The 14,088-nt window shown below is 36.2% G+C and overlaps 1 protein-coding gene across 1 annotated transcript in view; it reads right to left on the bottom strand.

Annotated features, from left to right (window-relative positions):
- The window catches only part of LONP2 (lon peptidase 2, peroxisomal), a 43,502-nt gene that overhangs the window by 8,966 nt on the left and 20,448 nt on the right, over positions 1 to 14,088 (bottom strand). The window contains exons 9-12 of the mRNA XM_040571457.1: positions 13,290 to 13,440; positions 11,840 to 11,966; positions 10,642 to 10,775; positions 2,313 to 2,455 (exon numbers count right to left, since the gene is read on the bottom strand). Coding sequence (XP_040427391.1) covers positions 2,313 to 2,455; positions 10,642 to 10,775; positions 11,840 to 11,966; positions 13,290 to 13,440 — 555 coding nt within the window. The remainder of the gene's footprint in view (positions 1 to 2,312; positions 2,456 to 10,641; positions 10,776 to 11,839; positions 11,967 to 13,289; positions 13,441 to 14,088) is intronic.

The raw sequence follows: 14,088 nt of genomic DNA on the forward strand, positions 1-14,088 counted from the left end.
AGAGAAATACTGTACTGCAAACACGCTGGACATGTCATAAAGCTCTTCCCCCCAAAGCATGCTGTGCTGAAATGTTTCGTCAAGTCTTTTACACTTTCAACTGTTGTCAAGATTATTCTTCCAAAGCCATAACATGTGATTTATTCCAACATTTGTTCTGGAGAGTGGCATGTAAAATTATTTATTTGTGATAAATGAATTAATTCTACAAGTATGAGCTGAGTAATCTGTCATGCCTTTCTGCTGGGAGACCTTTGCAGAAAACATACAAGCAATGCACTGAAAAGGTAGAAGATGAATCACTCATTTTAAGGTATTCCCTGGAGGACAACAAATCAATTAAGTCACATCATGTTTTCCGTTCTATTTGCTTAGTCTCATCCAAGTACTGACACGGGTTGCCTCCACTGTATCTTCATTTCAACTAATTATAAATGGCAAAATGCAGGTCAAAGGCAAAGCTTTAAAGGCTAGGTATAGAAAGAAAAGAGGTGTGCTGCAGACTACAAAACCAGAAAAAAACAACACTAGCCAATCTGAAATTCTTGTCATTGAGATGGGAGTTATACTCTTCATTTGGAAGAATCTTGGGGACACTTGAAAAAAAAAATAATCAAAGGAATTATAGGTTAGTGGGGAAAATTCACTAAAACAGGACTTACGTGGCTACCTGAGCAACTTGCACTGAGAAAAATTATAGAGGAATTATAGAGGAATATATATTGAAAAATATTTCCTCATTATTACATGCAGCAAATAGCACATGAAAATTAATCTTAAACTGCTCAGGGAATTGATGCTGTGTGGATTCATCTCTGCTTCTACTTATCCACTCCTTAATTTGCCTACTAAATATAGAAACATTTTAAAAGCCTTCGATATAAAAGTCAAAAGCTTCAGTCAGTCTTATTTCAGGTTATATAGGCTAGCATCAAATGCTTATATGCATGTTCATGGTAACTGTTCATGTAAGAAAAACCAAACCAACCCAGCACTCCTGCATTTATATATTTGGAGTTAAGAAGCACACTTTAAAAGTTTTACTTGCACTACTTTCCTGTAGAAAGAGAACAAAATAGCACAAATTATTTGTCAACACAGCTGCACTACCAAATTTAAAAGAATCATCAACTCCAGAGCAAGTTCAAAACTAGTCAGAACATCTAAGGAAAGTCACATACACTTCTTGGCCTACAATCTTTCATACTTATTTGAATTAATTCTACTCTTATGGGGAGTACAGTTGGAAGTGACCAGAACTTTTGCACAGATTTACACAATTTAATTTAGTTTTTAGCACCTTTACAAAACTAATAAACACCGTTTGTAGAAATCAGAATACTGGCTTGATTATTATGTTCAATTCACTATAACAGCTTTATATGCATCTGCATTTCAAGCTTAAAAGAGACAAGTAATCCTGCAGTATTTTAGCCCTAAAGGCCAGATGAACTGTCATTGGAAGTATATTAGATACAAAGTTATTTCCCTGGAAAACAACAACAAAAAAAAATAACAAAAGGGTTTAGGGTTCCATCAGCAACTGGATTCCTGTCAGAGTTTTATATATCCTACTTACACCTGGCCAGTTTCCTTGGATCTAAAGTAAAGCAGAGAATAATTGCAACATAAAGGATGAAAAAAGAACCCCAAAGTAACTACTTGAATTGACAGCATTTTCATAAAATGTAGGAACATACAGATGGAAGAAATATTCTGGAATATGCCTACTGAGGAGCAAAGCAGACACTAGGAGGCTGGAGGTGACTGACGATAACATTTATTTTTACTGGCTAAGTGTTGCATTAATTTGAAGAATGTTTGAGAACTGTGGTGTAAAGTGACGTGGTTTTAATACCCAAGAATGCTGACTGGCTTTAAGGAGGTATGTGGGACAGTCCTTAAGAAAGCTGCCTCAGAGACAGGATTCCTGGGTTCTATTTTGGCTTCCTTCCCAAGACCGCAAAAACATCCCCCAAACAAAAGCAAAGATGTTATGAACTGAAAAAAAAACACTACCACATTCTTAAGCACTGCTGCAGGCATCTTTACCAACAGAAAGTCATGCCATTACATTATTTATGTGCTCTCAATTAAAAAAAAAAAGTATACATATATATATATACACACACACAAACACATATATATATTCTTTAGGTGAAAAAATGCTCGGTGGAACACAAACACAGTCCTGTTTCTAATACGTATTTTTTAAAGTTAACATTGTATAAACTCAGCCAATAGCAATAAAATAGTCAACTAGTCGAAATAGACAGAAACAACAGTGAAGCAGAAAAAAATGAGGATGTTACCTCCATTTCATACATGGGTGGCCCCAGGATATCTTTTAAGGCATGGAAATCAATTAAAATTGGCATTTCAGGTGGCAGAGCCAGGTCAGCCGTGTCACTGATGGATTCTGCTTTTGTGTCTTCAGCGACGTGTTCTTTGCAATCTAAGAGAAGAAGATCTATTTTAGGATTTCTGGCAGCCTTTCTTGACACAGGAATTAGAAAAATCATAACAAGAAAACAACACTCAAAGAAATATTTAGAAAAGTTCATGAAAACGAGTTTAAAGCATCTTTCACAAAAATCTTGTCAAATTCAAGGTAATATGGCATCAAATTTAATTATTAAGACTAAACTTGTTCTAAGAGTTCAGCAATGATACTATTAAGTCTAGACCACAGACAGACATACAACTCACCTGCTCAAATGCATTTTAAGCCAGGCCAAATAGCAAAAATACATTAAGTTCATTTAGGACTTTGCACTTTTTGTCAGATTTGTGCATAAAAACAGTGTAAGGAGTAAACAGTGCAGGAGTGATCGTGTTTAATGTAGTGTAATATAGAAAATGGAGCTGAATGTGGAAATCTTACTGGAAGTTCTATAATTACTGTTCTCTTTTATGATGGGAGGGGTTTGCTACTGTGCTCTCTGTGGTCTCCTTATAAAAGGATTTTAAATGCTTAGCCTCTGACGAATAATTAAGCCCTGTCAAATAAAGTAGGCGCATCTTGGCCAGACTTCCACACATTGCTTTGCCATGCAGCTGCATCCATTACTTAGAGCTAGTCCACATTCTGTTCCTTAACATCTCATTCAGTAGTATCCAACAAGGACATCACACCTCGTGGCTCTGCCCTCCTGGCTCCATACCCCAACCTCGCACACCCCCTACACCAAACAGACCAGCTGCAGAAACCAGTGCTTGCGGGTCATGCTGAAGACAGCTCCCATGGAAGGAAGCCTAGCTCATCCCACCCCGGTGGGAACCACAGCCCCAGTATAACACAGCCCACCTTTAGGGCTACCTACACAGCAGATATTTTCACACTACACTTTTTACTTTAATGCTTGTCTCTAAGGACTATAACGGCTTTACTCAATGTAAATCTTAATTCACAAAATCAACGTCCCTCATTTTTCCAACACCCAGTTGGCTCACAGCATATACAGTCCTTGCTCAGTGGAAAAGCTCCAAACAATTTCTGCACAATTAACTTCATCTACTGCAAGATTTTATCTTGCAATATTAACCTTTAACAGGGCTCTGCTCCTCTCTTTTGTTGGATATTTCAACGTGTCTTGAACAATAAACAGTAGCAGCAAAACATTCCTCAAAGATCAAATTATTTGTCTTCGGAAATATGTATAGGTGTGATGCACTCTCCAGGACGGGCTATAAAACCCAATTAGCCTGACACTTTTGAATACAATACACTCAAGTGTCATTAAGAAGAGACCAAGCAATTAGAGCAGTATTTGTGCATTCAAAAGCATGCTCTTTCCTTCCTCCATTTAAAGTATGATTGTATTGCTTATCCATACGATTGTTTCTTTAGTGGTAAAATTTTTGTTTTTCTATACAAATGTGTTTTCTGTACAAAAGTGAACTGTAATGCAGACCATACAAATATCAAAGCCTCAGAATTGTTTCAAATCAGACTGTGCAGCTGTTTATTTGCATGAATAAGCTGAAGAACTTAAACATCATTTGTAGTAGGCCTACACTGTACATATACTTCAGTGACTGTATACAGAAGGAGAAGGCAAGCAGGGAGTCATTTCCCCACAGAATTTGATCCAGATGCAAAGGACTCATTACCATTTTCTTGAGAGCCCAAAGCAATATTTTAGTGAAACATTTATCAGAGAAATGAAAAATACTTGAACAATCCAGATGTTTCTAAGGTTCTGTGGCAGAGCTTTACAGCGGTGCCTCACTGCCCTGAGGCTGCCATTAAGAAAAGCATTGTACACATCCATACAGCAGAGATATTTCTTCCCACCCTAAATATACAAACCTAAGATAAATTTTAAGCAAGTCTTTATTATGCAGGAACGTATACTGAGCTCCAAGCCTTCTTTAGTGTATTTTGGAAAATTATTTACAGTCGCTTCCTTTCTTTGATTTTTTCCCATTCAATGAAGAAACTGTCTTTCTTTGCATATTAATTCATGCACATTAACTGAAGATCCAGGACTTTAAACAATTATGGGAAAATACAGATCAATGATCTGATCTATTTAATGTAACATCAAGAGGTGTTCTGTGCTACAGAAGTAATTCTCAGAATGGATGAAAAGCGGATGTCTCATTTCATGAGATATAAACTACCCTTTTATTAATCCTGGCATATAAAGAAAACCTTTTTACAGTTAATTTATTTACAGTGCAATTCTCACTAATGCGTCCATGCAGTTTCAGGGAAAATATTCTACATCGCTATTACTATAACAGTACCAACTCAGCTTTCATTCAGCACTCAAATCTAATATTTATTATCCAACAGCCATTAATCTTTCCATTGTACATCTCATTGCTCAATGCATAAATTCTATTTCTTTATTGTAAACACTGCCTTAGTCAGATGGTCCCCCTGTTGTTCCAGCACGTCTCTATATTTTTGTTGAACTACTATTTCTGTACATAATAAATTTAAATACACAAATACTAACAAGTCTAGGAAACATAACCCTGCATGCTATTTCTGCAACTCAGATTGCAATTCCAGTACTACAGATCTTTAAAACCCACGTAATTTGATATTGCAATTCATATTTTAAAAACAAAACTGACCTTAAAAGAAACTACTTTTGTTCTATAGCAGGATTTTACTACCTAACAAACACAATTTCCCATTTCTGCTTGCTCTTATATTTCACCTGGTTCTATGTATGCAGCTGAAGCAGACAGACTTCTCGTAAACAAATCAGTAAGTTAATTTTTGAGGCCACCTGCCCTATTAAAAGAATCAAAACCTCTTTCTTTGAGCTTATATAATCTAATTGGGAGACCCCACTTTATAATTTGTAAGAATAACAAATTCCAGACAACCTTTTTTTATCCTTTTTTTAAAAAATATTAACCTAAATTCTGACATAAACTGATTTGCTATAAAAGCATAAAGTCACGTTTCAAATATATTACAAACACTAACTTTTTCTTTGATGAAAGAAAATGTATTATTTCATCACCTTTACATTACTGCTGACTGTGAAGAATCTATAAAGACACAAGTAATCAAGATTCCATTAATGATGGCATATACATGTTTCCCTACCTATAGCAGAAGGATGACCATAAATTATATTAAAAGTTAAACGACACATTTATCTAAAACGAATCAGTAAAATTTCAGTTTCCAGGAAAAGGACATTTTTGGTTAGGTCAAAGAAGGGGAAAAAAAAAAACAAAGCAACAGATAATGCTTGAAAGTAAAATTCACAGCTACTCAGTACAGCTATTCAGCAAAGACTGAGACAATGTTCCTCAGACATCTGCAGTTCCCAAAATGAAACAAAACCTTGCATTTAAATACTGGATTTGTAAGAAAATGGATTCCTGCAAGAACACACAGACAATGAACTACTTACTATATATGTCAGGATTTCATCTAAAAAGGAATTCCATGGCACAAAAACAAAGGTTTAGGAATTTAAGACTGCTGCTTTCTTCTAGAGATATAATGGAAGCAAGTAACTGGAAGAGATGAAGAAAACTTCAACATGTAAAATTTCTCAGCTCCTCATACGATTTATTTAGTTAAGCACTAGTAATGCTTGCATATAAACTCACAAACAAGTGTAGTTTCATCCCCAGGTAGTAGAACAAGCTGTGTTTCATTACTGGGTTATAGAAATACTTAAGCATTTTCAAAACCTTGGTTTCAATGTAGATAGGATCCTCAATTAATCACTTTTAGTTACTAAACATAAACTTTCCTAAACCTCCTTTTCAAGTCTGAATTAGATACATCATTTTTCACTCTGGGTTTCAACTGCTGTATCATGATCTGATCCCAGCTACTGCATTGTAGTCTTGAGGCAGTTGCTCCAAAATAGGAAGGTCTCACCTATTTTTGTGACTCCTGGAATTTTCTTTAGTGTCAAACACTAGATGAGTGTCTCATAAACCTCAGATAGTGTTTCAGTAAAATAGCAGGTAGTGTTACTGTACACAAGGATGCCTCCCTGGAGAGGTCTGAAAAATGACTCCATTTGCTTTTCCTGAAGTTCACTGTACAAATTCAATGACTGATGCAAACTAACACTCCTCCACTTGCCAACTTTGTCATAAAGCTCAGGAATCAAAGGAGCAAGGAAGGCAATACAAAGCTGCCAGTGTATTTCAGGCACAGATTTTTGGAAAGCGCTAAACATCTCTTGACAGCTTATCTCCCTGCATCAGTTCTGCTACTGCAGATATTCTGCATTTCGAGACCCCACTACTGAAGAGTGTCAAAAGCCACATGTTTACAAAGACTTGGAAACAGTTGCTCCACTTTAATTTAATCATCTGATTTAATCAATATAATGATGGAAAATTTGTGGTTCTAGTACCTCATTTGTTTCACCTTTTATTATAAAGCCACAAGCCAGAAGGCACTCAGGTGAATAAACAGCACAGGCACAATATTACTAGTCTGATGTGCTACAAAACAGATTCAAAAAATAGTTTAGCATGTTAGAATCCACAAGGTGAGCTTGTAGCTTGCTTACTCTCTCATATTCAAATCTTGTGATGTACAAATGCATTAACTGCAGAGTCTTAATCCCACATTAGTCACTGACAGATGTTTAAAGCAAAACTGAATTGTCTTTTTATACAGATACATAAAAAAAATTAGAAAATTTAAAATTAAACTATTAAGATACAACAACTTGACTAAGTATTCCTCCAGAGTCGTTAACTATGTGAAATAAAAATTCATCATCTCTATGCACAACTGCACACGTCCACTCAGGAAAAAAACATGCAATACAACCAAAGAAAGAAATTTAGGCTACATTATTTGTGTCAACTTGCAAGTATTTGAGTTTGGGGATTATTTCCAGGTTTTGTTTTAAATACTTGGTTGCTTCCAACAGATTGAATAAAATCTAAACAATATTTTTAAAACATGTCTCACTCTCATACATTCCCAGCAAGTGACACACTCTGCTAAAAATACAGCTAGGTATGAGCACGTCATTAGTACAAAATAAGCCACATTTTGTTGACTACATCATTCTACACACATCTCTGTAACACCAAAGTTTAACTATAGATCCACTTTTCCCTTGAACTCCCTTTTATTAATACAGCTTCTTATTATGAATAATTTCAAGTCCAGAGGCACAAAGGCAACTGTTCACAGACCATTTCTTTTGGGCCTACTCCAAATCACGTGTCAACCAAAAATCCTAGCATTTCGTCCTCTTTTGGATCACTTAACTTGCTGTTTTCTCTTAGCTTTGGTAAGTTGCAAATCCAGTACTAATTTTAACAGTGTAAATACCTCTCCTAAGTTGCAAGTACAGTGCTAATTTTCACATTGCAAATACCTCTCTCACTGGATTGAGATGTCTAATATAGTTCCTTTTTGTGCTGTGCTTTAATAGTAAAATGATCCTTCTGACAGTATCAGGAGTTGTGCTCTGAAGCTACTTTTCTTCTATTTAATCAGAAGGCTTGAGGAGCAGAATGATACTAGGTTTCTTATTCAGCAATCATATTAGGCCTTTTAAACACATTTTAGATACAACTATATTTCAGTGCAAAGAAATACTTCAAAAACACGACTCCCAGTAGCCAAGACAACCTGATTTTCTTGCTGCCAGTAAGCACAGCCACCACAGCCTAAAGGCTCAGCATTCTGGTTCAAGAGCTAAGTCAGGTATCATGAAGTATTGACAAACTCAGTATCTGACTTCAGAAACATCCAACACAAAGAAGAGAGACAAGATACATACAATCTAAATGGAAAACAATAACAAGTATGCACGTAGATGGGAAAATTTAAACCACAGTCATTCACGCATGCACAACCATTGCTACTGTGAGAGTCTACCTTCCTTAAGCCTTCAGACAAAACTGAGCTGAATCCAGTTAAGCAACCACTGATTAAACTGACCCAAGTTCAAACTTCTGATATTACAGCCAGTTTCCACAGACATTATGATGATCTTAGAAAACTCAACAATGTAAAGAAGATTTAATTTTCAGAAATGAATACCAACTTAGGGGAAAAAAGCAAGGAAAAGCTAAAAGACCATCAAAAAACAGATTTCTAGAGAAAAATTACGGAGTTTTTACTATGAGTAAGACTCTTTTTCATATGCTCTTCTAATTAATAACACTGTATTCGTACAAATATCAGTTATATTTCCTCCTCCAGGTTTTACTCTCTGAAGTCAGGGGTCACCATTCAGACCTGAAAGCTGCCTTATTTTAACGGAAAAGATAATGAGTCTCTCTATTTGTCCTCTAATACCAATCGGAACTTATTCTAGCTGTGGGAAAAAAGCTAGTATTTTTTTCCCCCACATTGGCTTGGTTGTGGAATCTTTCACAACAATGGCTCTGGTGAGGCCGCACCTCGAGTACTGTGTTCAGTTTTGGGCCCCTTGCCCTTGTCCAAGAAGGACATCGAGGTGTTCGAGCGAGTCCAGAGAAGGGCAACGAAGCTGGTGAGGGGTCTGGAGAACAAGTCTTACGAGGAGCGGCTGAGGGAGCTGGGGTTGTTCAGCCTGGAGAAGAGGAGGCTCAGGGGAGACCTTATCGCTCTCTACAGGTACCTTAAAGGAGGCTGTAGCGAGGTGGGGGTTGGTCTATTCTCCCACGTGCCTGGTGGCAGGACGAGGGGGAATGGGCTAAAGTTGTGCCAGGGGAGGTTTATGTTGGATATTAGGAAGAACTTCTTTACTGAAAGGGTTGTTAGGCATTGGAATGGGCTGCCCAGGGAAGTGGTTGAGTCACCACCTCCGGAGGCCTTTAAAAGACATTTAGATGTAGAGCTTAGTGATATGCTTTAGTGGAGGACTTGTTAGTGTTAGGTCAGAGGTTGGACTGGATGATCTTGGAGGTCTCTTCCAACCTAGATGATTCTGTGATTCTGTTATCAAACCAATAGATATCTATTTAGTATTTTATGTTTGTGAATATTCTGGAGCAAAAGTAAGCAGCCTTTCTGCAGTTTTTGCTTTCTGGTGTCCTTTGGCACACAGTTGTTCTTCAAAAGACTGGCAGTACTTCTTGTCATAAAGTGTCAGTCACTCACTGCAGTCTTTAAGAAACAAACAAAACATCCAACATCCCATTTGCTAGGTTTTATTAAGACTAAAGCAGCACTAAGGGGCATGGTTTACTGATGGGACTCAGTAGGTCAGGTTGATGGTTGGACTTGATGATCGTAAAGATCTTTTCCAACCTAGATGATTTTAGAGACTATCCATCCATATTCTAGAAGTTCATCTTTGGATTGAGATTCTGTCCTTTCACACTTCTCATCTACCTTCAACTGATGCAATTGCCAACAAAGCTTACAGATCACTGGGAATATGAAGTCACTATCTTCTGTATACATGGGAAAGAACAAACTTAATAAAGATGACAAGCGTCAAGTGCTACTACATGTTTGGATCAAATACAAATTCTACTATTTGTCAAGAGTAAAATAATCAAATTCTACTGTGCAGAGCTAAAGGAAAAATCTAAGCTTCCCATTCTTCAAGACAGTGAATAACAACAAACAAACAAATAATTGAAAGTACTAAATCTTCATCACTAAAGATCACTGAAGCACCATTTCTTAGGATACTATTCTAACCAATGAGTTTTACAAATGGCCCTAACCCTTCAAGTGATGGATATGTTGCAGTCAAAGGTGCATAAAAAGAACCTTCCTAATTTCAGAGGTCTTCAAGCAGACATTTATTTCAGAATACAGCAAAACAATGTGATTGAGTTCTGAGCTGGTAGAGCATGCAGAACCCAGTTTCTTTAACTCTTCAACTACAGTAACTAAAGCTACTGCTTAGCCTTTTATTAAAGAAAGAGAAAAGTGAAAGATTTGCATAAAAAAGCCCAACAAGATATGAAAATATACACAAATCAGAACTGCATACTTAAGATATGGAACAGATCCATTGTACTTCTCAGTTACCACTCTGGTAGGCTGAAATCACTCTATTTGCATCCCAAGCTGTAATTCAGCACTACTTGAACATACATAACAATGTTACTCTATTCACAAAACTTTAAAAACCCTTCAAGAAGCACAAAAAAAGAAGAAAATGTTGATAAATCAGCTAACTAGTGACTACAGTGTTAGAAGATTCCTTTTTAGTAAAGCATGCAAAAGATACACACCTTCTCCTTCACCCACTTCAGCACGATCTGGCTTTGTTTCTTTGTGTTGTCCTTCTGCCACTTTCACTGCCACTGCTCTGCAAATAGCTCCCAGCTTTCGATCCAGAGAGCGTACTCCTGCCTCTCTAGTGTATCTAGCATAGAGACAATTGTAAGAGAGATTTCTTTTGAATGTAAACACATTTTATTTTTAAAAAATACATCCTAATAAAATGAAATGTAGAAAGCAGTGAGACCTTGGGCTGCTGTAATAAACATAAAAAATGTCATGTGCTAGTATCAAAGTAACTGTTGTTTGCTGATAGAAGTTAGGAAAGAAAACTACTGAGTGGGAAGAAGACATGAGTAATGCTTGGAGTTGAACCTCAGTGAAATGCTAAACAATACTCCAATAACACTGAACTCTTCTCAAGTGCACAAAAAAATCAAAAGGGAGTACTATTTTTAAGTTAAAAATAAAATTCACTGAAATTAGATGAGCCGACTAGAAAAGAATATTTTCTTTTAATCTATGAATTAAGAAGAAATGTCAGGCAAAAACATTTACTAAATGCCAAAATGCTGTTCCTGGTCATAAAACATATCAATTCACTAATACACTTCTTCCATTGTAAACAAGTCACTTTCAAGTTCAAAAGATGTTCTGATTAGTATCTTTGCTCTCCTGTCCAATTAAAACAGTAGTTCTAATTAGTACAAGCTGTTTAAAAATGCATTTTAATTTTTAAAATGAATTCCAATTTTTAGACAAATGTGGCCCATCAAATCACAAGAAACAAAATGATAATTACTTTTTTTTTTCTATGAAGACGACAGAAATAAAATTTCATTCTTTAAAATAAAGCTTGTCTGCTGCCAAGACCATGGATTCACACTGAACACTGCAGCAATACTAGCATCAAGTGCTTCTATTTATTCATGCTGCCTTATCAATTGTGCCAACACAACTGATCCAGAGCTACACTCTCAGAGCCAAAGGCAAGGAATTCTCTAGGGAAGGAAGAATGATTTGATTTAGAGAGCAGAACCTGACAGAGCTCAGAAAGAGCAATTCCTCAAGTTACCAACTGTTGAACTTCTAAAGGTATTAAGGACAACAGATCTTAAGAAATGCTTTCTATTATCGCTTTAAAATTAATTCACTAGTTACAAGAAAAAGGAGTTATTGAAAACTTAAAGCAATGAACAACGGATTTACCTAGTAATGATGTCTGAAGTGGTTACTTGTGGAATCTGTATCTGCTGCGGAGTAAGGCCATGTTGTTCAAGCTGTTTAGGAATCAAGTGTCTATGAGCAATTTCAATTTTTTCTTCTTGTGTGTATCCTTCAGAAGAAAAAGTACATGTTTACTGATCTTTTTGCTTTTATACTATAATATCATCAAATTTCATACCAGTTATAATTTTACCTGATTGAATTTAATAATAATAATAAACAATAAACAAACAATATACTTACCACCAGATCACAAAAAATTACTCAGGCCCCTAAAGTAAGACTTCAGAAGAATCAGAAAAACATTCTCATTTACATTTATAGTAGTTAAATTCTAGGTACCTAAACTGCTCGTCACTCATGTCTAGAAATAATTCCCCTATTTAAGAAACACTCTGCTCAGGTACATGCCATCTAGATGCACAAGTTCCTATCTAAAGGGTTCTAAAGAGACCTTAATGTGACAGAATAAAACATTAAGTATATTCTGTATATGTCTAGAAAACTGGATTTCATATGCACATATGCATGCACACACACAACGACAGCATCAGTCACTGTTTCAGCAATCCTGAAAGACATTTTGATGCCTTGCAAGGTGGTAGCCACACTGGAGAGTTATCTTAATTGTTAGGGCAGTCATTAGGAAAGCAAAGGGATAGGTGCAGTGTATTATCGAATTGTGACACAAATAATCTTCAGAGCAAAAAGTAGGACCGAGATTTCCCCCAGTCTAGCCCCTGCTCAGACAAAAGACTGGCTACTGTGTATCAGATGCAGGCTTCCCACTTCAGGTTGCTTATGCAAGGCCTAAAATTTACACTTCCTGTATTTCTCTGAAGATCTAGTCCTTAGTTTACTGAATTACTTCACACAGATTAGAAAACATATTTTCAGAAAATAGTTCAATGCAGTAAGTTTTCTTCTCACGCTATTAGTTCATAAACAGTATTTCTAAAAATTGAAAAATTTTGTACTAGTAGGCTTTGGACACCCTAAAGAACTTACTTTGCTGTAGCAAATACACAATGAGAAAGAGAAATAAGCATATCCTAAGTATGATAACTTTGTGGTTATTCGTAACTTCACGTGAAGAATAATACAATTTTAGTCTTTCAAAGATCTCTTTCTTCATTGGAATCTTAAAAAGATGCACCCACCAACAGAGAAACACATCAATTAGTGAAAATATTGTTCGAGAATGTAATGTATCTCCATATAATTGAAACTGAACTTTAGTAAGTACTATACTAAAACCTTCCAATCTCATGACAGAGTCTGTAATGGAGGCATTGTGAACAGTCTCTTTTGATGATTCTGGCTGTAAAGTCTAGTTTCCTAGGAGGCTTAAAGAACTGCTTTTTATTTCAGGAAAAACACCCAACCTTAAGGACTTGCACTAGTCATTTTAATAAAAACACTTTAGTGTTACCTGGAACTTGAATGACTTCCATCCTGTCCAGCAGCGCAGGTGGGATAGTAGCTGTAGTATTGGCTGTAGCTATGAAAAGGACTTGGGACAGATCGAAGGCTACATTTAAGTAGTGATCGGTGAAACTGTGATTTTGTTCTGGATCCAAGACCTTAACAAGAGTGAAAATAAAATTGATGCATTTGCTCCGCTAGACATAAATAAACTATACGCATTTTGTTAATTGGATCTGTCAATCTGACTTTACATTCATAAAATATAATACAAATATTATTAAAGCCTCAATACTCTGCCTAGCTCTGACTACTTTAAACTGGATTCCATACCACATACCAAAAAAGAAAAAAGTTGGTAAAAGAACCTTTAATCCTGTCCTATTGACAGCAGTACTGAAATAGATCCTACCTGTCCATCGCCTTGCATTCAACATGAACAATTCAAACAACACAATTATTTTTAACATAAAATGTGCATAATGAGGTTAAATTATAAAGTTGCATATCAGAAACTGCTGGAAGGTAATTAACTCAGCACAAGGGATATATCGCATATTGCTACCAAACGTTTCTGTGACCACTAATGTACCTCCGCTACAGAACACTGCTGATTTTAAGAATTTACTTGCTTAAAATGTTTTCTGAATCTTCTCTTTCAGCTTCTCCTTTTTTTTTTTTTTTTTTTTTAAGACTTCCTGATGATTGCTCTTCAAGTTTTCTAATATGCAATACCAGCAACAGCTCCAACCACTGTAGCCAGCATAACTCTTTAGACCGGCAGTTGATGCCAAAGGCTGAAGAGG

The sequence above is a fragment of the Cygnus olor genome, chromosome 12 (assembly GCF_009769625.2).
Source record: "Cygnus olor isolate bCygOlo1 chromosome 12, bCygOlo1.pri.v2, whole genome shotgun sequence".
Classification (NCBI taxonomy): domain Eukaryota; kingdom Metazoa; phylum Chordata; class Aves; order Anseriformes; family Anatidae; genus Cygnus; species Cygnus olor.